A 26,773-nucleotide genomic window follows, 5' to 3' on the forward strand; every position below is an offset into this window, starting at 1 on the left:
AAAAAAAAGTAAAAAGTTGATTAAAACACAGAAAATCAAGGTATAATTTTAAACCCTTCCTCGTTGATTCGTTAATTTTTTTTTTAAACGACCGATAAAAACATTTTATTAATAAGTATACTCCCAGACCAGCAAGAAACTAGACCCGAAGGAAGCCACTATACACCCAACAAAACATTATTGACCACCATACTAAAGAATTCACCACATTTAAGTTAAATGGATAGCTCATAACATTAAAATCACACCACTCCTCGCATGTTAAACCCAAGTTCTTGCCTCTATTACGGGTTCACAAAAAAGACAAGGCGTTAATCTCTCCCACCACCTTGTTTAGACGAAGTATTATTTCAGAAACTAACGAGCATGGTCGTCTCCGAAAATTTATATGCCTCGGCCGAGCCGAACAAAAATGTCCGTAAACTCTAACGATTAACGAAATAATATAAGAAAAAAAAAATTAAGCCTTATATAAATGGTTTTTTGTATGGTTTAAACAATTAAAATTTTAAATGGACTTACTTGGTTATGATTTAGATTGTATAAAAAAAATTTTGTATAAAAATAAACTTAAAAATTTCTCAAGTGAGACTAAAACATACAACCTTTTGGTTGAAAGTCAAACTCATTTGCCACTAGACCAAGCTAGTTATTGTATAATTAGAGTAAAAGATTAAATATACATATTTCTTTTTCATATATCTATACTATCTTATAATACATATAGGAAGGGCAACATGGTAATTTGCCAAAAACTCTTAATTTTAAGAGTTTTACTACTCTCTGTACACATTGTACAACTTTGCATTGCACATGGCTTCATTACCAACATATCCCGTGTATTTGTGAGCTGTGGTGGTGATTAAAAATTCAATAACCCTAGATTTGAGTACATTACCCGTGTCACTTTCTTGACTCTCAAAACCCACAGCCACTTTTATTCCACTCCTACCCAATGTAACACCCCGGTTTTAAGCGAAATACGCCCGGGTGCAACGTACAGATCACTCATAAACTCATAACACTATTAATAGTGACAATATATTTATTTTATTTCATAATTTCGTAAGTACACAAATAGTTTGATAATGAGACAAAAAAACATCACATCTAAATGAAGCAAATATTGTTCATTGAAATAATCCTAAGGTATAATTAATTTTCTTGTCCTGACACTTTATCGTATCAACCTACAGCACGTTTAAAGTAATATGTTTTGTCGACAACACATGTTGGTGAGTTTTCATAAGTTTTTGCGTATATAAATATATATAAAATGTGTGATTCAACGATCGTCATACAATAAACATTCAAACATAATGTAAATAAAATCATATAGTGTCGTCCTCCCGTTCATTTAGCCAAAGCCGCAGAAGTCGGGGAAATGAGAACCACCTTACGTAAACAACCGAAGTCGTAACGTTAGACGGCGCTGGTACGTCCCGTCGAACCCTCCCACTATGTGTATGCGTTTGCGTAACTTCCACCGTAAAACAGTAAACACGTTGCAAGCAAGTTCACGTATAATCATAAACAATATGCAAGAATAATATTAACATGTACGATAAATGTGAATCGTTTTGTAAATAAGCGCATAATTAACGAAATAAAAACTTGTGACATGCTACACCCCAAAAATATTGAAAGAGTTAAAAAGGGGTTATGAAAAACTCACGTGTTAAGTAAGCGAGTCGAGAGCGAAAAATACCTTTAAGCAAGTGAATCGACAAAGTTCGGTTCAACGAACGGCCCTAGATAAATAAATAGCTAGGACTTTGATAATTACGTGTCGACCCATAATTACCTTCGATAATTACGTGTCGACCCATAATTACCTTTATCGTCGGATGGTCTGCATAATTCGTCCAATGTGTGGGTTTTCAGATAAATAAATAAAATCTTATATGAAAACTTGAAAATCAAGAAAAATGAATTATAAGGATCAAAACTAACAAAAAAATATATAAACAAAACCTTGGGGTCAAGGATTGCATGAGATTATTAGGTAAAAATTAATAAATTAAACTATTGAAGTTTAACATAATAAACCATGTTATTGGGTTTAAAACGAAATAAACAGTGTTATTAAGGTTAAAACGATATAAACGATGTTATTGAGGTTTAAAACAAAATAAACGAAACTATTGAAGTTAAAATGAAATAAACGAATCTCTAGAGTAACACAAAATGATAAACATAATGAATGAAATATTAAAGTCATCAACATTACAATAAGTAAATGGAATAATGTGGGTCAAGAATAAATGGGTGACTTGAACTAACAACATATAACCAAGTAAGTCGATACAACGTTGATTTCAAGAATAAACGACACTTTTGTTGTCAAAATATCAAAATAGATTAAGTTTTTGGGGTCAATAATGACACGCTAAACAAGTGAAAATTTCATATACATTAAAGTATCAACAAGAATAAATGCAACATTGAGATTATGAATAACAAAGTGAACAGTTGAAACTTCAAGATTGAGAATAACAAAGTAAAACATTGGACTCAAATTGATGAAACATTAAGATCAAGAATAACAAGATGGTTCGATAAAACATTGAGCGAGAAAACAACCAAACAAATAACCAAAGCAATTCATTTAAAGTAAATATAAATGAACATGTGACTTCTACTAGATAGCTATAATCATAGTCCTGGTTATAAATAAACGAATCCGTTTAGAGGTAACCGGTAATGGATAGCCAAAGGTAGAAATACGATTTTTATTAGATAACTATGTACACAACCATGTTCATAGTCCCAAATTCCGCTAAACGATTACGTTCATGGGAAATAAATCATAGACCGCTAGATTGAGGTAACAAAAGTAAACCAATTCGACAAAGCGACTATATGTATTATAAATGATGCATGTACTTATTTGTTTCGTGCTTGAGAGTAAACATGAACGAAAATAGGTCAACAATCAATAAATAACCAAACTCAAATATAAATTTCATAACAACCTTCGAAGAAATTAGAACACATTGGATTATTTTGATTATATCCAGATAGAATCATATATAAACAAAATACATGAAGAAGTTAAAGGAAAACAAAATGAAGCTTACGATATTGTCTTCTCGAAGGTAGGTGGGTTTGAGGTATGAAGGCTAGGGTGAGGGCAGTGTCATGATTTGTTAACTTAAACTCGTTGGCATTGAAGAAGGAGGGAAGAAAAATGATTTTTAGCATTCATTTTAATTAGTGAAAATCGGTTGCAAAACGTGACGTTTTTATTATTCAAAGTTATAATTTATGTATGATAAATGAAAGTCCTTAATTAGTATTAAGGCTTGAGAACAATATGAAAATTTTTTATGTAAAATAAAGGATTCTATTTTGGTGGTGTTCTATGAAAACTTTAGAGACAATCGTCAAATAAAATGTCTCGTTTTGATAGAAATGTTATAGTGATAAAATAATAGCTTCATGAGCTTAGGACTTGTTTGAAACAAAAGATTTTATTTAAAGATTTCATTTAACCTTGGAAAATATTATATATAATAAGAATAATAATGGTAATAGTAATAATAGTAGTGATGATAATAACAATAACATTAATAATAGTAATGATATAATAATAATAATAATAATAATAATAATAATAATAAACCATTTGATTTGACTTAAAGTCTTTTTTGTAGAAAATCAACTTAATTAAATACTTGTGTATTAGCTATTTTAAAATAGTCGAGGATTTGAAATTATAAGTGTAATGTGTTCATAAGAAAATGAATGCGGAGAAACATGTGTGGTTTAAAAAAAAATAAAAAAATTGGTATGTTTGATGAGTAGGAAGGGACTAATATTGGCGCAAGGCTAAGAGTGAGCTTCAAGTGGCCAGGGAATGCGGTTTAGGGTATTGCATGGCAAAACACAAGTTAGGCGTTCCTGAGCATTGTTGGTGTGTTTGGGTCAATATAATGTAATAGGCTCGCAAAATGAGCATATGGTAAAACATAATGTGTGGTAAATGGTTGAGTAATGAGTCATGGGAAGCATTTCTATATTGTGAGGAGATTGAGTGGTGACGTATAAACGAGTTATACAAAGGTTGTGTATTCCGTGCAGGGTTTTTTTTTCTTAGTTGGGTTGGCTTTGGGTATATTGGGTTTGTGTTGGGTTTTAGATTGGCTAGGGCATAGATTTGGTGTTTGTGTTTGTTTTTGTGGTTGGTGTTGATGAGTTTTGATGCATTTGGGTCATCATGGTCGGGATAACGACTGCCAATTGTTTGAAAATTTGGGCTGTCACTTTACGGGTTGAGTTTCGAGGGCGAAGTCGAGGAAAATGAGAAGACATGCTGCGAAGCGGAAATGATTCGCGTGACATGGGACGTAAATATCAAATTCAAATTACCAACCAAAATAAACACTACATGAAACATTCTAAAATCATAATTACTCTTTATAAATCATAAAAAAATAAATAATTAAAGTTACATGAAACAATATTTGAATTCGAGTTTGAAATGTCCATGACCCAACATGAGTTTTCACAATTCACTAAGAATTTCATAAATAATAGAATTAAAACTATATCAACATTGAATTCAGAATATCCATGAACCACGATGGATTTTCGTATCCCAATAAAAACTTATATAAACAGTAAAATCAAATTGAAAATCAAGTGTTCATGTATCACCAGAATTTTTCGAACTTTAAATTAAAACCATAATAATAAATGAATATATAACTAAAGAAAAACGAATTGAAAACTCGAAAATTCATGTGTCGCCATGACTTTTTGAATTTTCATTTAAAACCATAATAAATGAATATAAAAATAAAGAAAACGAAATGAAACTTGACTATTTATTTATCACCATGATTTTTTGAATTTTCAATTAAAACCATAATAATAAATGAATATATAACTATAGAAAACGAATTGAAAACTCGACTATTCATGTATCACCATGACTTTTCGAATTTTCAATTAAAACCATAATATAAACAATTGAGTCTTTGGAATCATACATTGCATATACCACCGTGACTTTTATGCAATTTTTAAGAGTAAGATGAAACCACTTTCTATTCACAAAGGAAAATAATCACGTTTGATAACTTAAAGTAGTAGTTCGTATGACGTTTGGTATGGTATGTTTTGGCCTAATAAGTTTTTGCACCCTTTTCGTAAGCAACCAGGTCTCGCGGTTGATTGTGATTTATACGTATTGCTTATCCTTAGGTTTAATACTTGAGTGTCAAGGTTTAAAAAAAAACAAGTGTGTCCTTCTTCCAGTTACTACATACCCGTCGAATAAAACCATCTTTAATAACAACGAAAACCGAAATATCGAAACACGAATTATTACATTAAACAACACAAATTCGTTGAAATATAAAAGATTACAAAATTACTTAGCCATAAGCCTTAGAGTTTGTTTGTGAGTATGTGTGTATGCGACGTTATAAAATATTATAAATATACTTGAAGCATATGAACAATCTTAAAATATGCGGGCACATAACATATAGAGTATACATGCAATTGGGGCCCTAAAAATAAACTATAACTATTCTAGGTCGTTACGTCTAACCACCTATCTTATAGTCACGGCTCTAATACCAATCTGTAACACCCCGGCTTTAAGCGGAATACGACCGGGTGCAACATACAGATCACTCATAAAATCGTAACACTATTAATAGTGACAATATATTTATTTTATTTCATACTTTCGTAAGTACACAAATAGTTTGATAATGAGACAAAAAAACATCACATCTAAATGAAGCAAATATTGTTCATTGAAATAATCCTAAGGTATAACTAATTTTCTTGTCCTGGAACTTTATCGTATCAACCTACAACACGTTTAAAATAATATATTTTGTCAACAACACATGTTGGTGAGTTTTCATAAGTTTTTGCGTATATAAATATATATAAAATGTGTGATTCAACGATCGTCATGCAATAAACATTCAAACATAATGTAAATGAAATCATATAGTGTCGTCCTCCCGTTCATTTAGCCAAAGCCGCAGAAGTCAGGGAAATGAGAACCACCTTACGTAAACAACCGAAGTCGTAACGTTAGACGGCGCAGGTACGTCTCGTCAGACCCTCCCACTATGTGTATGCGTTTGCATAACTTCCACCATAAAAAAGTAAACACGTTGCAAACAAGTTCACGTATAATCATAAACAATATGCAAGAATAATATTAACATGTATGATAAATGTGAATCGTTTTGTAAATAAGCGCATAACTAACGAAATAAAAACTTATGACATACTACACCCCAAAAATATTGAAAGAGTTAAAAAGGGGTTATGTAAAACTCACGTGTTAAGTAAGCGAGCCGAGAGCGAAAAATGCCTTTAAGCAAGTGAACCGACAAAGTTCGGTTTAATGAACGGCCCTAGATAAATAAATAGCTAGGCTTAATAAGAATTTGCGAAAAGAATGTAATTTGGCGGGGACGTTCAGTTTATGACAAAACAATTTATAAATAAAATATACATATTGGGTTTATTAACAAAAGGCTTTTGGTTATTTTATTTGTTAAGTTAATTTATTTTAGTCTTAGAAAAACAAATGGGTTATAATAAATATTAATTAATTTAGATGAGTCCGGTTTGTTCCAACCGAACAATTAATTAAGAAAATTAGTTTAATGAGCGGTTCGCTTTTTTGTCGAACACGAACCCGGTTATTAATTCGGGTTTGTGAGTAACATAATTTGAAAAAGATGAAGTAGTATGTAAAAAAATGTTTGCTCTTGATTATTAGTTTGTAAAAATGAAAGTTGACTTTTAAACATAAATATCATAAGCCGAATATAAGCGAGCCGATTACGAAGGATGATATAGCTCCATGAATGTTGGTTGGGTTTTCATTATGGAAACAATATTTATGCGTAATAAACATTACCCGTGGATTGTATCACAAAAGAAGAAGAAAATAATATACTTCTTGAGAAGTTGTCTTTTGAAGTTTAAACTTTTGACTTGAGAGAAATTGACAAGTTTAGATGATTTTGAGTGTGAATTGGTTGTGACAATAAATTCTAGATAATGACTGAGTTTTATATAGGCTCAAAATTTTTAATAACAAGGTCAAAGTGAGTTAATTTGATGGCTAGTCAAGAGGCTAGTCATAAGGTTTGAAAAATGATTTTGACTAGTTGAATGTCTTTTATGACAAATTAATGTCTTTGACTCAATTAATGAAAAACAAAATTGATATAATACTTAGGACATCATAAGTAACAAAATAACATAAAAAAAACATGAACAACATCATAAACATAAATACAAAAAATAATTCACCATTTATTAATAAATAAAGATCGGAAAGATGTCAAAATTTAAAATGGGTCAGGTTTTTTGGGTTTCAAAAATGACGAATATCCCACCCAAGCTCATCAGAATCTCTCAAACGGCTTCAGCTTTGATCTCACTCAATGTTACTCGCACTCATAAAACTCTTTTTCTTCCTAGAACAGTACATTTTAGTCCTCCTTGACAAGTCTTTGCACTCAGTATTCCTCAGTTCTATACAGGGCACGCGAATCTGACCTAGATTGCAAGATCGCACTTCAGAGATACGGCCAACATTGCAAGATCGCATTTTTTGTTTAACTATTGGTGAGTTTGTAAATTGATGAATTCGAATTGCTACAGGTTTGGGAGGATAGTTTGATGTGGAGGCAGTTTTTAGACATCTTTGACTCTGACAAAGACTTGATAGTTGCTTCGGATTTGATTCAGGGTATTGCTCTTGATTGTGGAATTGATTTTGATGAGGTAGCTGCATTTTTAATTTTTAATTTCTAATTTCAATTTACTAAAATGTGTTGTTATGATATTGAGTTCAGTTGGTGTAAATTCTGGAATTGATAACCTAAATAACACATATTTTTCAATTATTATGATGCTATGTTAATAATGACATTTATGTTGGAAGAGTTATATGCTTTTCTCAAATCATATTGCATAATTTATGGTGATAAACTATTGACATTGTTCTTTATTCTTTATTTAAGTTCATGTTCCAACAAGCAAAATTAAGATTGTTTAACTTTTGATAGGGGCTTGTGAATAATCAAACACTTGCATGCTTCAGTGGGAGAGTTAATCTGTTTTTGACACTGTCAGGTATAAGCGAAAAACAGTTGCGGTTCAGGCAGCAAATTCTAAATGGGATGCCACATTATGCTGCAAACTGTTGGGATGTGACAGAGTCTTTGGATTAAGTGTGTTGGGATTACTGATAGATCTATGTATGACCGGTGTGCCCACACATGGTGCGTGTTTTTCACAGTAGCTTATTTTTATTATTTTAAATTTAGTAAACACGCTTTTTGTTTATGAAAACACATTTGTTTTTTTTTTTGTAGGACAAAAGTGGTGTAGCTATTGTAGCTCAAGAGAAATTTGTAGAACCAAAAGAAGTGGAGGACTATTCTATTTGTAATGTTGTGTAGTTTGATTTTACATTAACCATCTGTCAATATTTAAACTTTTTTTAAAAAATTGGTTATTACATTGCTAAGAAACTTAGCTTTTCACAATGATTTATTTGCAGCCACATAATTCAACTAACGTAGATTAAACTAATTACAATCCTTTTAACCAACAACAAACCATTTCCAACTTAGTTGACCCGTATGCGAAGCCAAGGTGCTCGAGAGCTATTCTAGAATTCTTGTCTTGCTAAAATATTGAATTAACTCGAGCTTAAACGAGCTCGAGCCTAAAAATGAGTTTTTATAAAAAACTAGCGGGTGCCGAGATTAAATGAGCTCGAGCCTAAAACTATGTTTGTTTAATAGACGAGCCCGAGCTTCACTTATCTCGCTCGTGATTATATTTTTTTATATAATTGTTATTTAATATATTTAAGATATATTGGTTGCAACTTATTGCTTATGGTTGCTACTGCCTTGGTATTGTTACGTACAAAACCTCGAAAAGCTTCTATGCTTTGTCAATTGACTGTACCATCAATCGTTTTGAGAAGAAATGCTGGGAATTTTAATAAGGTTGAGATTAGAAATTGAAGGTATCATCTTCTTTAAGACCCATCAACAAGATCAATATTCATGGTGCCTTTCATCTTGTAATACCTATAATTGAGTTTTTATTCAAATATCATAAAAATGTTAATCTGCCTAGATGAATCTTGGCATGCTCACCATATGTTCGATAAAATGGCACAACTAACTTCGCAATTTTTTTACATTTTGTTTCCATTAGAGTCTGATTGTTGTTGTTGGGTTTTTTATTCCAGATCAACTATTGATCGATCTCTAGGTGTTCAAACAAGAGATCTTTTAATGCTATTTGGTTCACTATTCACTTGCGTTGCAGAACAAGGTAAAGTCTCAATGAAGTTGAACATGCAACATGCTTATTAGTTTTTGTTTTACCATTAATATTATTTGAAAAATATTTTGTGGTTTCATTAGTTTATATCACAATAAGACTATAAATCTAAATAAATGATTAAACGGGTTGACAAGTTTACCTTTATTAATAATACTTTAAATTTAAACGGGTTACCGGGTCGACGTAGTTAATTAAACAGGCTGCATATTTTAAAATGTGAGTGTTATTTACATGTAGTTCAAACCAGTGTTTTATTTATTTTTTTCTTGGTTTTTAGAAAGCAAAATAAGAATGGCCCACACATTCGTAAGTATATGTTTTAGTATGTTCTTGGAAATACTTGGTTGGTTCGATTATTCATTTTGCCCGGTTTGGTTCGTGTCAAAATGAGCCATTTTTAAAAAGGTACCAGTTTGGTTCGTGTTAAAACGTATCATTTTAAAAAAAAAGGTACCTGTTTGGTAACAAGGCAAGGCGAGCTGAATTTGTCTTGTATGTTAGGATTGTTTAGCTGGCCCGCTCGTTGACTCATTTAAATTAAACCATAAATTCTTAATTTGTATTATATTTATATATAAATTATAGCCAAATATTTAACAAGGCAAGAAAACAAATCTGCGGCTCTTTGATTAAAGGTTGTCATGTACTGAAATGAACCAGCAACTGATCCCCTACAATTCAGACAAGTAAACTACAACAATCTGTGGCCCGTATATGCAGCAAAAATTAATTTATTTTTCATAAAATACTAAATACATTATGTCTAAGACCTACTAAATTTTAACCTACCAGATATAAAATTGTGACCTGATTTCAGGCTTTGACCCGATTTAGAATTGTTGATCTGATTTTAGTGTTTTTTTTAATATTCATTGTATTCATTGCAGATAAAAGTTTGAAAAGGGAAGCTTGGCTCCGTTCTTAACGAGCCAGACCGATGCAGTTTTAGGAGCGATCAATGGCTCGAGACACTAATGATTAACAAAGACGATAAAACCGAACCAAAGGTTCTAACAACAATGTTCTTATATTTAATATTCAACCAAAAACTAATAAAACTAAACAATCACAACCCTATTTATACTAGACATGAAAAGATATAAACTTGGAAATGAGATAAACGTAAAATAATAAGAGATAAACTAATAATTTAAAAGATTTCAATTCCCTATAATGCTCCTGATCACAAACTAGTTTGATTTGGTTTGTGAGCTTGACTCGGTTTGGCTCGTATTATATTTCTTTAATATATTTTATTTTTTTTATACATCAAGTTTAGTAAACTCGCATTCTTCTTAATAAACCAATAATTGATGATTTTTATCATGCTTCTAGCAATCTTAAACTTCACATACATGCCTATCTAGTGCTAACAAGTGTTTTTTTTTCACTAACAAGGTGATATCATTCATTGTTGAGTTAGTTTGGATGCCAACGAACTTAGATTGTAACCAGTTTTACATGTTATATGTTAGTTTAAACTTGATTTGAACTTGTTATGTATTCGTTAAACTTATTTTGTGTTCGGTTAAACTCATTATATAATGTGTATCAGGTTGAACCTGAGGTTAAGCTCAACTTTCAGCTCTGTTTCAAAGCCGAGCCAAGCTTGTGCTTTCAATTTTCAGCTTGTACTTGTATAGAAAAAGTGGTAGAATAACAGCGTTGTAAATCGCCGCCGCCGCATCATGTGGGCACCTACTAGTGTGTGTGTGTGTGTTTTGTGCCCCCAAAAATTAAGTGCCCCGGCCGGTTGCCCACATCGTCATATGCCCGAGCCGGCCCTGCTAACGAGTTCCTTTCCATCCATATGCACCAAAGCGTAGTGAAGCAAATAGCCTGGAAAGTTGATACATCGTTTTGCGTCTCGTTCTTTGTCTAATATATTTTGTCATTTGAATAATGTATATGGGTCTTTTGGTATTTGTATTAGAGTTACATTCGCTAATTTAAAGCTCATTCGTTAGAGTAGCTAATAATGAATGAAGCTCCGCGTGTTTATTCGTCTTCATTCGTTAGGGGATTTTAACAAATGCGGGTAACGCGTGTGTTTATTCGTTTAGTTAATAAATGATGGTAATGCATTGATAGCGAATGTGGCTCATTCGTTAGGGCATGTCTAACGAATGAGCTCATTGTATATATATACCCCTGTAACTATTATTCTAATTAGTAATTCCCATTTATTCAAATTACATCTCGTTACTCTGCCTAATCGGTTGGCAAGCTAATAGCAGCTCTTTCAGTTCATTCAACTCAGCTTGATAATAAGGAGCCTCGGTCCAACCCCATTGTCCACAAATTTCACCCGAGTACATCACGAGACGGTCCGAAACTTTCCAACCCTTGTTAGTCTCAAAAGCAAATAAAAGTGGAAAACGAACCTGGAATAATCTCTCCCCACACCAATTTTCAACCCAAAAATTGTTTCAGGACCATCCTTCATCTCCATTCCAATGTTTTCATAGCCGGATTGGACAACGAACCGGACGGGCAACCGGTTCAACCGGTCGGACCGATTGAACGATATTCCCTAAAATATGGCGGTTTGGATAAAAAAAATAGTTTAGTCTAATTTTTTTTCACAGTAAACCGGTCCGGTTTTCCGGTTGAACCGGTGAACCTGTTTGGACCGGCCAGTTTTTTGGAACCGGAAAAAGTCAAAAACAACATTGAACCAGACCGGTTAGTGAACCGAATCCCGGTCGGGCCGATTCGACCAGCTGGTCCGGTCCGATCTTAACAACATTGCTCTCTTCTTATCTCATTTCTAAGGTCGACCCCGAGCTCTAGAACTCGCTTGTCTATCTTCACGATTCCTTTCCATGGGCCCGCCAGTTCCATTCTTAGGCGGGATATCTGACCAAGATCTATCCGAATGGTGGAAAGCTAAATGACTTTTCTCCACAACCCATTCTTTTCACATTTGAACCTCCACCACCATAAATAATGTATTTTATAAATTAAAGTTGTATAATAAATAGGAAAAAACGATTAGTCAATGCTTTGGTAATAAAATATCGGCAATTATCCCTCCTTTTAACATAAATTATAAAATTACCGGTAAATATCCCTTTTTTATTAACAAAATTATAATTTTTTTAATCAACAAATAGATATTTCATATATTAAATAAAATGATCCAATTATAATAAAGAGATGGATAAGCGGGCAACAAGTTGCGTCGTCACCCCCTTTTGAATAGCAAACCCGATCATACTGAAAACAAAATTATAATTAGTTTTTATTTAACGCATTTACATAATTACAATTTGTGTTGTTATCAGGTTTTTTTTATTCAGTGTAATAGTTTAAGCTTATATAATATGAATGTTGATAAATGATTTGTACACAAGAGGTTAAATATAAAATACTAAAATGTAATCAATAATTAAATTCATAGCATGTAAAGATTTTAAAAAAAGCGTGCTGAATATTCTATTCTAATTATTTAATTTACGGGTGCTCAAAGTGTGATTTTGACTGCCTTTGAGAGGCCGAGCCAAATGATTAGAACGGTTTTAATATAATGTATTTTAACAACAAAAAAGGAAAAATACAAATCATATCATTACTATCTTTTTCATGGTTTGCGTTTACATTACTCATAGATGGTCTTGGCATGAGTTATTTCGCATGAATGTGTAGTCTATTGGCATAGGTTTTCCACCTTAAATTTAAAATAATCTTCATGTATTGACTTTCAAAAGACAACTTAACTAAATAGAAAAATTACTTACACATGAAAAGATTTTAAGCCATATGATATAACATATCATTAGCTAAGATCAAGCACGTGGTCGTGGGTTCGAGTCCCACGGATGGCGCCAAAATGTCAAAACATGAAATGAATCTGACCTGATCCATGACGATGTTTCCACGGATGTCGAAATGAACGAACCACGTCTTGATCTCCTTCTCCGGTTGCTTGAGATATGCAATGGCCTTTTGGGGGTGTGGAGGTGACTGCTAAGAAATCTCAAGGATCTCTTGTTTTACAGACACAAAAATGGTTATGGTGGTGGCTCTTATTGAGCATGACCCCTTAATAAGGAGGTGGAGACCTCCTTATATAGAGAGCCTCATGGCCACCATCATGGTGTGACACCCGGTAATTTCCCAATCCCATAAACCAAGTAATCAACCTAATTATTAGGAGATTGTGAATGTTATGCGCGCCATGTTAGGATCAGCGCGAGCATATGTTATATGCGCCATGCGCTGATGCGATGCGCGCCATGTTATATCAGCGCGGGCATATGTTATTTGCGCCATGCGCTGATGCGATGCGCGCCATGTTATGATCAGCGCGGGCATATGTTATATGCGCCATGCGCTGATGCGATGCGCGCCATGTTATGATCAGCGCGGGCATATGTTATATGCGCCATGCGCGGATGCGATGCGCGCCATGTTATGATCAGCGCGGGCATATGTGGCGCACAGGTTTTGTGTTTTCATAACTTAATTTTATGTCGTTTCTGTCTAATGGGTTGCATACCTCTTCAATAATCAAACCATTTGTGCGCGTGCGGAAAGGGAACTAACCTCCCCGCATGGCGGGAACATTGAGAGCTAGTTTGTGTGAAGCTCCAAGATGGAATTGACTTCAACATAACTGATCACTATGTTGAAATACCAAGACCTCATGGAGAATCTACAAATGAAACCCAACGTCCCTGACTACGAGAAGGTTACGCACCTACCCGCATCAAATAAAAAGGAGTTATATGCGACACATACGGGAAGAATCCCCGCGGGACACCTTAAAACTAAACCCTTTACGCATGAACGTCTGCACAGAAACCAACAACCTTCTCGCTTAAATCCAAAAGTTCACTCTGAGAACGCTGGTTCCAGCAGAGCCAGATGGACTCGCAGGATTCCTTATAAGGACGCCTGCGCAGTGATACGCGCAGGATTCGTTACAAGGACGCTTGCGCGAAGACCAACTGGAGCCGCCGGACCCACAACGTTCAAAGAAATGGCCTTCACGCAGAAGGCTATACGCGCAAGGCTACACGCACAAAAACACTTAGTCTATTCTTCAGATGTAAGGGGATTACCCCCGCCCAGAAAGAACCAATTGCGTGTTTCAGAGATTTTTACCTTTTGACTGCACACTGACAACAGTACCAGGAAAAGTATACTGTAACACGAAATGTCAGCTGTCAGCCGCACCTACTCTCACCAACCACAGTCCTGCATGTACTGTCAAATCCATCAGAATCTTTATAACCACTCCCTAGGACCATCACCCCCCATCCCTAAATAAATAATAATAATAAACCCCATACCTTGTCATCATTACACCCAATATAAATAAGATTTCAATCCCCTAAATCAAGGGATTGTGTTCCCTTGAATTTGCCTATAAATAAGTATCAATTCTTGAATAAAAATATCACACAAACACACTTCAAACTCCTCTCTTAAACCTGTAATTCTGCACTAACCATCTCCCGAGCATCCGTTTCCAGTTCCGTTTCCATCACTAGGTAAGCCGAAACTTTAGATTTACTTTCCTGACCAACCCTTATATTCTTCGATTTCTTGATCTTAATATACATATTTCTTGTTATTTAAACATATTCTAGACTTCCAATTTCGAGGCTAACATCAGGAAACCCGAATCTCGTTTAATCTCTCTCTAAACCATCACTTAACAAGAATCACAGGTGAGTCTCACAGCCCCTATTTTCACTGTTTTTAAACTGTTTTCGGGGCGAGGGACACGTGTTTAAATTATGTTTTATCATGGTATATTTACAAGCAATGCAAACGATTATCTGTTCATGGTGTTTATCTTGGTTTTCAATGTAAGTGCGCAAGTTTTAGACAGTGATCACTCGTCAGTGGAACTCTAAGGGTAGGGACTACTGTGTTTGATCAACCCACTCGTAGGGGTCGCACCTCTTTGCATAGACGAGTGCCTAGTATGGTCATGGGGTAGTACTACTGGTAAAGCCCGCTCGTAGGGGTCGCACCTCTTTGCACGGACGAGCGCCTAGTTTTCCGAGCACAACGTCCGCGCGTAACCCGCGGGACGGTATTGTTTTAGCTCGTAGTGGCAGCGCCACTTTGCATGGACGAGCCCAGTTTTCAGAAATGTCCGCGCGTAACCCGCCGGACGGTTTTATCAAGCATATGTTTTAATGATGTTATCAGAAATATGTTTCAATATGGTTTTATCAAGGATATGATGCAATACGATTTATCAAGTCGCCAAAACTTGTGAACTCACTCAGTTTATACTGATTCAAATGTTTTTACGTGTCTTTCAGGTGATAATTAGTAGCGCAAGGAGTCACACTTAGAGCACTTCACGCAGAACATCTATAAAAATGGTTTTTGGAAGATTTTAGTTCTATCCCTTCCACACGCGTGGTTGTTCCCGCCGTGTAAGGGGATATGGCGCGGAAATCTTCAACGTTTTTCATATGTGGATGTTTTTATATGTAATTTTAAACAATGTAATGTATTTTGTACTAGACATTTCATGCGCAATGGAAAATTTATTTGAATGTTTGCAATGACCCGTGCTTGATTATCAATTCCCACTCGCGCGCGCCCGGCTGTTTCCGCCGTTTAGGGCCGGGTGTGACACATGGTACCCTAATGGGCCTAGCCCAGTTAGGGTTACCTCCACAAAACCCCCTCAGCCCAATAACATTGTATTAGTCCATATAATAAAATAAGCCAAACATAATAAATTTAGGGTCGTAAAACCGGGTTTAGTACCATACCCCCTACAAGCCCCCCAAGTCCAGTGTTGCTCCTAGGCGTGCAAGCGTTTAGGTGGAGCGCTGGACTTTATAAGGTGTGTTAAGACATGAGGCGGTTTTTTCCATTTTCTTCGGCCTTGTCTTTATTGTCTTTGAGTTTTGGGAGGTTTTCTCCATGATGGTGACATGTTGTGGTCCTTATGATAATGATGGTGCACTAGCATGAATAAGATATAGCACGCATCATAACAATAGTGGCGCGGGGCCTGATAAAAGATAGAGTGCGCGTCTCGATAATAATGTAATGTAACTTGCGCGCGAGGCAGCTTACGAGCTATAAAAATAATAAAGCTTGCGCGCGAGGCGACTTACGAGCTATAAAAATAATAAAGCTTGCGCGCGAGGCGACTTACGAGCTATAAAAATAATGAAGCATGCGTGAGTTGCGGCTTATGAGCTACAAAAATAATGAAGCATGCGCGAGTTGCGGCTTACAAGCTGTAAAAATAATAAAGCTTGCGCGCGAGGCGACTTACGAGCTATAAGAATAATTAAGCTTGCGCGCGGAGCGACTTACGAGCTATAATATGATGATAATGACTGGCCCACAAGGGCCTCTTCTGCGCAGGATGACTATCCTGGCTTGTCTTCAAAATAATAATGGAGGCACAAACGGCCAGATAATAATAATAATGTCGTAGGTGCTTGTGCGACTCGTAGCCGAACCTGCAAAAACATATCAACTAAAAGTGGATGTATTGCATGGTTCCCATCCTCGGGCAAATTATGAGGTGTGCCCAACCTACGTTGGCGCGTAGCCGTTTGGGTTTATGAGGATTCCCAACCTTTAAGTTTGGCGCTATAGCCGTATGGGTTTGTAAGGATTCCCCACCTATAATTAGGACGTCTTCCATAGGCGAATTATGAGGTGAGCCCAACCTAGTATTTGGTGCATAGCTGTGTGTTTTGGGGAATTTGTAACCAAGCATGTGCTATTGTTAGCGTTCTGGGATTTGGCTACCAGTATTCCACGTCTCTGACACGAGCATCTTTCCTGATTGAGGGAGGTTTCCTTGTCATACTTGTAGTAACCCGAGGGTGGTAGAATGTCAATATCTAAACCCTTACTTTGTTATCATAATTAATATAATGGCAAAAGTTTAGGAGCCCTTTTGAGATTTTGAAAATTAATTCCTTTTTGTTGGAAAACCTGTAACATTCACGTGCCGCGTCGTTTTTATCCACTGACTTGCATCAGTGACCTGCGAATGTTCATAGGTGACCCGCGGCGTTCATAATGATCCGCGGTGATCGGTGTTCGCCTAACGGAGTGTTTGTCTGCGGTGCGCGCATGCATGACGGAGAGTTGAGCGCGCATGCATGGCGAAGGATTGAGCGCGGATGCATGACGGAGAGTTGAGCGCGCGTGCGTGGCGCAGGATTGAGCGCGCGTGCGTGGCGCAGGATTGAGCGCGCGTGCGTGGCGCAGGATTGAGCGCGCATGCATGGCGGGAGTTGAGCGCGCGTGCGTGGCGTAGGATTGAGCGCGCATGCATGGCGGGAGTTGCTTAGCGATGCGCATGCACGGTGGCGATCAACTGTTGAGGTGGTGTGGTATTTATAGTATTAGGATTTCCAATGATTGGGCTCAGACCCAATTATGGCCTTTTTTGGCCTCCTCCTATTGCTTCGCGCCACGTGTACTGAGGACACCTGGTGCTTTTCATTGATTATTCTCTGACCAAGGTATTTCACCTGACCCATGTGCCATCACGTGGTGGCACATGGGCTTTGCTGAGTTGTCCACCCTTCATTGGCAGCTGTCAACACCAGCACAATCTTTATTCCTTAAAAGATACCTTCTGGAAGGTTGTTTGATGAGTGGAGAGTGACTCATTTGTTGATTTGGATTAGACTATTGTCTCGTCTGATGAGTACAATCATGGTTGTCCTTATCCTGATTTGGATTAGACTGTTCCTCATTTGTTGTGTCGCTTACGCGCAGCCTGCGCAAGGTCTCCTTTATTCTCACGCGCGGATGTGATATGCGTGAGCATATGTGATATGCACCATGCGCAGATGTGATATGCGTGAGCATATGTGATGTGTGAGCACATGTGATATGCGTGAGCACATGTGATGCGCGAGCACATGTGATATGCGTGAGCATACGTGATGCGTGAGCATATGATATGCGTGAGCATACGTGATGCGTGAGCATACGTGATGCGTGAGTAGAGATGGTCAAAAAAACCGGTCCGGGAACCGGTTTGCCGGTTTAAACCGGAAACCGGTTTTTACGAAAACCGGTTTTTTAAAAACCGGTTTGACCGGTTTACAAACCGCCGGTTCGTATTTCGGTTACAAGTTTTAGAGCCAAAACCGGTTAACAAACCGGTTAATGGAAAAACCGGTTATTATGAAAAAAACCGGTTTTTTAAAAAAAAAACCGGTTAACCGGTTATTAACCGGTTCTAACCGGTTTCTAAACCGGTCCTAACCGGTTAGACCGGTTAGGGTTTTGACATACAAAAACCGGTTATTAACCGGTCCGGTTATTAACCGAACCGGTTTTTTTTCGGGCCAAAAAAAACCGGTCCGGTTAATAACCGAACCGGTTTTTTTAAAAAAACCGATTTGTGCACCTCTATGCGTGAGCATATGATATGCGTGAGTAGAGTAATCATATAACATAGTTACTGTACTTGATTTTTACAATTAGCAAGTTAATTTCATTTGTATTTGATCTAAACCCAATATAATATTAGGTGATATGGTTTGGAAATAAAATTATTTACCAACTTACTTTTTTTTCGAACGGTGACTTTTACAGTTTAGCTATATCACTGCGCGAAAAAGTCGCGCCCCACCACCCCACTCAGGCCAATTATGTTGACATGATCGGGATCCACGCTTGGCATCCGAGTTTGACTTTGCGTTCCCAGTAAAACCCAGTTGGCTCACCCCGCCCGAAGGCACGACATGTTTTAATGCTCTGGTAAAATCCGGTCAGAATCATGATTCGAACCCGAAACATCCGGGTCATCCATCATGTTCCTAGCCATTGGGGCAAGCCCCGCCGATTTTTTTGCCAACTTACTAATTTAGCTTTGATATTTCTAATTATATAAAAGTTAATTCCGTAAAGAAACATATTTGGAACTTAGATATTTCTTAATCCGTAATAAATTTATCCACCAAAATATTTCTAGCAATGTGTAATTTCCGATAGATACCCACCCAACAAATATTGAACCGGGTAAAAGTAAAACACTATTTTTATGTTATGCAATCAAATATAAAAGGGTAAAAGTAAAACACTATGTTTATGTTTTACAATCAAATATAAAAGTGATATTGGTTTTTAATACTTCAAACTTATACTCGTTAGTAGATATCGCTATTAATTTTTGATTTGTTACCCACTACTCCAAACTTTCATCTTATTTGTTTTTGACACCCCCGAACTTAACGAACCCTAACTCCGTTAGTTTTTTGCTGACGTGTCATTGTTCTTGTTGATGTGGCATTGTTTTTGCTGATATGACACTTTTTAATAAAATATTTAAAAAAACTAATAATAATAATCATCACCACCCCTACTTTGTCTCCATCTTCTTCCTCACCCCTAATCACAACCTTCAAAACACATTGCCACCTATATCATGCCGGCAAGCTACCACCACCGACCCCCAAGGAGGGCATGCTCTTCGGCAGCCGCTAGAAGACTATCAATCTTTCGTCGTGTCCACCTCACCTCGCTACCAAACTCGCATCTACCTTCTCCACAAAGTAAACCCTAGCTCCGGCGAAATTCATGGCGGCGGAGAAATTAACGAAACCTGACCGGCTGATTTCGATTTCAAGAGCACGATTATTGTATACATGACGACTGGCTGATTTCGATTCCAAAGGCTCCATCAAACAATGGTGGAGCAATTATGGGTTGTTACCAAAACCCTTTGTTGATAGAACCGCCGGCGCTGATGGTAACCTTGATCATGGTTTCGATGGCATATCTAGAGAGAGATGATGAAGGTTTTCAGGTGGGGGTGGGTTATTGAACGGCGATTTACTGATGGTGGTGGGTGGAGCTGGAGACGACGGCAGTGGTAGATGGGGAAGACGGGATGGGCCAGCCGTGGTGGTGATGGTTTCCATCTGTGATGGTTTTATGCTATGGTGGTGGTTGCTTACGACAGTCTTCATCGGAAAATGTTATGGTGGCTCGCCGGAGGGGAAGAGTTATGGCAGTAGTGAACAGACAAAAGGGAGATTGGGAGGTGGGGTTGGGTATTTTTTTTAATCAGTTATAAATGTTAAAATGTTTTTAATTTTTCCCAAATGGCTTTTAAAATTTTGTTTAAAGGGTATTATCCATGTAGGCATGCCACCTCAAGCATAAAATGTCCACATCGGTATTTTCATTAACGGAGTTATGGTTCGTTAAATTCGGGAGTGCGAGAAACAAATAGAGTAGGAGTTGAGACTGGTGGGTAACAAATCGAAAGTTGAGGGTGGTATCTACTAACGGGGTGTTTAAAGCAAAGCTTATTTGAATAGAATACAGACTAGATGGTTTAGGAGACGGGTTTTGCGGACCAACCGGAAAGTAGGTTCAGACCCAAAACAAAAATTTTGATTTTGCCGCGCGAACCTACCTACATTTTAGCCTCGGGTCTTGTCATTTATTACCTTCTGTCCGAACCAACCCTTTCTTTAATAAACTTCTACTCCGAACCTACCTTCATCTCTTTCAACTCTCAAACCTTAATTTCTTCACAGCTGCATTCATCCATAGCCGCCGGTAATTTATTACTTCTTAATTAATAATCTTCCATTATTATTATTTGTTATTTTTTCTATTTCTAGATCTGAATCTAGGTTTTTTCCATATCGATTTCGACCGTAAATTCTTTTTCAGTTTTAGGTTAATTTATTGTTTGTTTTTTTTACCATTAATAATGTAATTTTCATCTGCAGCAATGGTAACCAGTTTCAACTTTTAACCTACCATTGATATCTATCTGAATATTAATTTCTAGCTATTAATTGTAGTCACGCATAAGATGTGTTTTCATTCAACAAGTAACAAGTTTCATGAGCCTTCTTTTTTATATAAATTTATTATTATTTATTTAAGATGCCAAATGTGCGGTTGTGATGTGTTTTCCTCATCATCTATTGTTTTGTTAAATTGACAGCTTCATTGGCATATATATTAATTATTTATTAATTGTTTATCTCTACCTATATAGATTCAAACCTTCATTTTTATATTTCTTTGACTTTCATTCCAAATAAAGCAGTCACAGGTGAAGCTGAACAAAACAAGGTTGCTTCATGGGCTTGAATCTTGATGCCAACTGTTTCAATTACAATTTTTGAATAAAGATGTCTGGAGTAACTGCAACAAAGGAGACTGATCCATTGTTAAGAGATCTGAGTGAGAAAAAACAAAACTTTAGGCGCAATGTTGTGTCCCTTGCAGCCGAGCTTAAAGATGTTAGGGCCCGGTTATCGTGTCAAGAACAGTCGTTTGCGAAAGAATCGTTAACCAGACAGGCATGTGTTTATGGTTCTTGATTTGAAAAATTAAGTTGATTTGAGTGTTTTTTATTTTGATCTGATTTGTTTTTCTGATGCAGGAAGCGGAAGCTCGGGCTCGAAACATGGAAGAAGAGATTTCAAGATTGCAGAAGAGCTTAGATGACAAGAATCTGCAGCTTCAAGCATCATCATCTGATGCTGCAAAGGTTTGACTTTTTGCTTAATTCACACCTACAAAATCACACAGTAAATAGTGGAAATTTGGTCTTGTTTGGTACAAAGATTAAAACAAATTTATGATATCTAGGGTTACATTTGGTTTGCTTGTGTTTGGCTTTGTTGGTGATTTGATTTTGAAAAGGGGATATTTTTAATCTTTTTGTGTTGTAGTATACTAGTATATTATTGATTCACTTTATGGCTTGTTTTATGAGTGGTTCAAAAAGTTTGTCTTTTGCAAATGTTTAATAACCTGGAAATTGCCCATTTTGGCCTTACTTATTATTCCATGCCTTGTGGGGTTTTCTAGATAAGATCAATAATACTAATAATATATATATATATATATATATATATATATATATATATATGGCTTTTTGAGGATCAGTGATGGTTGATCAATGTCAATTATGGTTGCTAAACGGGTCATGTTCCTGGGTTGTTGGGCCGACACGTGAACCCAATCACGATCTGATCAGAAAATTGGGTTCATGGGTTGTCGAATATTTGACTACACGGGTTGAACTTGAAAATACCCGAACACTACACGAATACTTGTCGATTGATACAAACGTTTGTCGTTCAACCTGAACTTTTATTTTTTTATTTTTTCTAGTTTGCATTTTAACACTCCAAAAATACAAATTCGTAACATACAAACAGTTATTATTAAATTATAAAAGTTTTGGTTTTCTTTAAACTAATAAAATTTTGGAGTATACTAAACCCTTTTAAGTTATAACATTCAAACACATTTAAAAAGTAAACAAATTAACAGGTTAAACGGGTCAACACCCAATCTGCTAAGCTAAACATGTTCGTGGTGTTGACCCGGACCCATTTAGATTAAACCCAAGCCCATGAATTATGTGTTAGGTTCGTGTTATGTCATAAATTCACATCTTTTCATCGTATTGTGCTTTCATAACTTTAATCTTAGTTATTATTTGGATATTGGTGTTCCACATCCCTCAGTTTCTATCTTTTCGGTTAATTGCAAATGTCGGTCATTTGAAGCCATAAGTAAGGTCACAATAATATACATGGACCCAGAAATATTGCTAAATCTATGATGCCTGGATGCATGTATATTCACACTTATTGATCATGGTTCCACATTCTGTATTAAATGATCTAACCTTACTTGTCTCTATCTAGCTTCTTAGTTTAACTTGTATCAATCACTTGCTAGATTTAAATATGCAAATTGCCATATGAAATTATAACTAAAATTACTAAATGTTTGGTTTTTGTTTTATCATTTATCAGAGGGTATTTGCATTTGAATTTGCATGTTGTAAATGATTACCTGATTCATTCTACTTGAATCACAATAATATGTTATTATTTTGATATACATATTTTGCTTCTGATTATTTAAGGTCAAATAGTCACTTTCATAACAGTATTAATCTAAGGGTAAAATAAAGGGATAAGTTCACAACTTGTATATCGTATTATATCATCTTTACCATACAAAACTATAATATGATAAATTGTATTATTGAAATATATGCAAATTTAAGTATTTTGAACAAGTATGTTTATTATTAACTTTTATTAGATAAATATGATAGCTCTCTGTATGAATGTTGATTTTGGCTATAATTTTCAAATAATTACACTTTGCCACACACTAAAAAGATCTGATTGAAACAACTTCAAACAGTCTAAGTACATCCAAATACTATTATTGCCACCCGTTTTACTACAATATAATTTACTGAATGTCACATAATTACTTTCAAAACATTGCAGTATTTACGTGATTTGGATGCTCTAACTTCAGAGCTTTCATCAACAAAAGCAACAGCGGAAGCAAGTGCAGCTTCAGCTCAATCTTCAGAGCTTCAATGCAAGGCCCTTTTAAAGGAACTTGATGAAAAGAAACAGTCATTAAAAGAGCACGAAGCGTGTGTTAATAAGCTAGCAGAGCAGTTAGATCTTTTGCAGAAGGATCTTCAATCGCGTGAATCTTCACAAAAACAACTGAAAGATGATGTCATGCGTGTCGAGCATGACATCATGCAAGCCCTAGCCAAATCTGGCTCCAATATTAACTCTGAATTAAGGAGGATTCTTGATGAGGTTTCACCTAGAAACCTTGAAAAGATGAATAAACTGTTATCTGATAAAGATGAAGAAATAGCTAAGCTTAGAGAAGAAATAAGGGTTACATCTGCGCATTGGAAGCTTAAAACTAAGGATTTGGAGTCACAAGTATGTATTCTTTATTAATTTCCTTGAAATATTTATATAGTTGTAAGTAATAAGTTGAAATGTTCATTCGTTCTACAGTTGGAGAAACATTGTAGAGCTGATCAAGATTTGAAGAAACGGGTTCTTAAACTTGAGTTTTGTCTTCATGAAGCTCGGGCTCAAACCCGAAAACTCCAAAGGGTAAATATTGTTACCTTAATTATATACGCATCTCGTGTTTGATTCTCTATGCTAGTCATGAATTAATTAGGGGCACCAATTCTTTTGCTTCAATTCGTGTGTTTGAACTTTGAATTAACAAAAATCAAGTCGTTTGGATCACTGTTTAGAGTTAAGTTTTACATCAATCGATTCGTATTCTCCTTCATATCAAAGCCCTAAAAATTTAGTTTTAAATTCGGAAAAAAGTATAACGTTGTTAAGTCATTTTTAACGGTGGACCACTGGCGGCCAACTTTTTGAAATTTCGGACTGTCAGTGATGATAAAACGAATATGGATTATTATTGGCCAATACCAGTCAATAGAACTTATTAAAATCCAATAAACCTATTTTATAATATAATTATTTAGTTTTAAAAAGGATATTTTGCCGTTCGGTTTTGGTGGTCAGTTTCATTGTTCCAAACACCATAAACTGAATCGTGAACCTGGGTTTTCAATTTGTAAACAGCAAACCAAACGGGTCCACTCCAAACCAGGCCGATGCAGCCGATTTAGCTTGGTTTGGTGGTTCTGGCGGTTTCAACGGATTTTGAACGCCCCTAGTTGTCATATCTAGTCCTTCTAATAAACAAGTTGTGGTGATAAGTTTGATTAAATTGCTTGTTTTCCGGTTGTTATGTTTAACTTGTTTAATTAAACAAGTTGTAGTTAGACATGTTGACCAGTCACCCATTTAATACAACCTGTTTAACACAATTATAGCCCGATTATAACCTGTTTCGATAAATTTCCTTGAGAAAAATAGATATACTGGTCGTGTTCAGACTTAAGCGCCAACCTGAGACGATGATTATGCTTGTGTTGGTGCAGATGGGGGAGAGGCGAGATAAAGCTATGAAGGAACTGAGAGATGAACTGGCATCCGCAAAGAATGGTGGTGTTAATAATAATAATAATAATAATAATAATAATAATAATAATAACTTCTGGAAGAGTTCAGGATTTAAGATCGCTATATCAATGTCGATGTTGGTTCTGGTGCTGTTTTCGAAGCGCTAGCCTAGTAGTAATTTGTCGAATTATAATGGAATGGAATAGGTCGTAGATAGAGACAGACGCTATCTAGTGTTTAATATTATGTCTGGAAGGAGATAGATGCTTTTGTTTATAAAATACTCGCCGAGTAAAGTTTGAATTTCGAATTCAAATATTATGTATGTGCTTATTTTAATATTCCCGACATGATGTATTTGAAACATGAGACATTCAAGAATGTCTTTTTAGGTTCATAGATGTTGATGTGGTCTTTTTGGGAAAATGTGTGTTTAGATTTTGGTCTATATGTATTGGCGAAACTTAATAGTTTAAAACTATAAAAAGAAAATGACCAAGTGGCGGTATTGGGTTGTTGAGGGGCTTTAAAGTTCATGTTATAGTGTTAGCTCATTAGAGTATTCTCTTTAAACCCACTATGTTATAATTTAGAGGGTGATTTAGAGTGTCGTGAGTGAAAATTTTTTATATTTTAGAAAACGTTGTGATTTTACTGTATGTTTGAAAAATTATTGTTCATCTCTTATAATTTTTTAATATATTTTGAAAGTGGTTGTGAGTGAATGAAAAAGAAATAATAATGATAAAATTATAAAAAGTACTATTTAATTGAAAAGTAGAGAGAAAAATTAGTGTGTTTTAATGTAATTTTAGATTTAGGGATAAGAGGTTGGATGGGAATGCTCTTACTTGTAGACATTGTGAGTGTTAACATTAAAGTCCCGTTCTGGTTTAAAGCCTCTTAAAGTCTAAGAACATTCTCATCTCATCCCCTATAATTATGTGTGAGTAGTTTGCAAATTATAGGGTGAAGTTGTAAGTGATTATAAGTGTAAATTATAGGGTGGGGAGAGAAATGTAGTGATTTTTTGTAAATTTGGGGAACATTGTTTACTCCTATTTATTTTTTAATATTTGTTGGATTGATTGTGAGTAAAGAAGAGAAAAAACTGTAATAATAAAGGTATAAAAAATATTATTTAATCGAACAGGAGAGAGAAATATAGTGTTTTTTAGTGTAATTATAGAGATAGGGATGTGAAGTGGGATGAGAATGCATTCCCATCTAGGGCTGTTCACGAGTCGAGCCGAACCGAACTGAGCGAAGGCTTGCTCGTTGCTTGGCTCGTTTACAACCGAACCGAACGACTGAAATTCGAACCGAGCGAAAACCGAAACGAGCTAAAATCGAATCGAGCATTTTTCGATCGAACATCGAGCGATTTCGAGCATTATTTATTTCCTTCACTTTAAAGTTTTCAATAAGAAGCACGTTTAAAGGTTGTAAATTATATATTTTATAAATAAATTAGTAATTTTTAGACTAACGTGTAATAGATTGCAAGTTTTTATTAAAAGTAAGTTTGAAGTGAGATAAATTGATCATGTAAACACACTTCTAGTATTCTAAAAACTTGAAGGAAACAAATAAAACTATAAAATTGACGAAATAAGAAAAATTTAAAGGGGTTAAAGAAATTG

General features: G+C 35.6%; 1 protein-coding gene across 1 annotated transcript; it reads left to right on the forward strand.

Moving 5' to 3' along the window:
* Positions 1–21,345: 21,345 nt before the first annotated feature.
* On the forward strand, positions 21,346–25,588 carry LOC143636558 (nuclear envelope-associated protein 2-like). The gene is made up of 5 exons (XM_077104124.1): positions 21,346–21,654; positions 21,738–21,841; positions 23,613–24,074; positions 24,153–24,254; positions 25,109–25,588. The coding sequence occupies exons 1-5, from the start codon at positions 21,480–21,482 to the stop codon at positions 25,295–25,297; spliced, it is 1,032 nt and encodes a 343-aa protein (XP_076960239.1). The 5' UTR covers positions 21,346–21,479; the 3' UTR covers positions 25,298–25,588.
* Positions 25,589–26,773: the final 1,185 nt, after the last annotated feature.

The sequence above is a fragment of the Bidens hawaiensis genome, unplaced genomic scaffold, assembly GCF_021521415.1.
Source record: "Bidens hawaiensis isolate Kalapana, Puna unplaced genomic scaffold, B.hawaiensis_p1.1 tig00007986_1, whole genome shotgun sequence".
Classification (NCBI taxonomy): Eukaryota; Viridiplantae; Streptophyta; class Magnoliopsida; order Asterales; family Asteraceae; genus Bidens; species Bidens hawaiensis.

Excerpts from the sequence above, each read along its gene's own strand:
- LOC143636558 (XM_077104124.1), top strand. The coding sequence starts at position 21,480 with ATGTCTGGAGTAACTGCAACAAAGGAGACTGATCCATTGTTAAGAGAT. Across the intron at positions 21,842-23,612 it reads CATCATCTGATGCTGCAAAG|TATTTACGTGATTTGGATGC; the intron begins GTTTGACTTTTT and ends AAAACATTGCAG. Across the intron at positions 24,075-24,152 it reads CTAAGGATTTGGAGTCACAA|TTGGAGAAACATTGTAGAGC; the intron begins GTATGTATTCTT and ends TTCGTTCTACAG.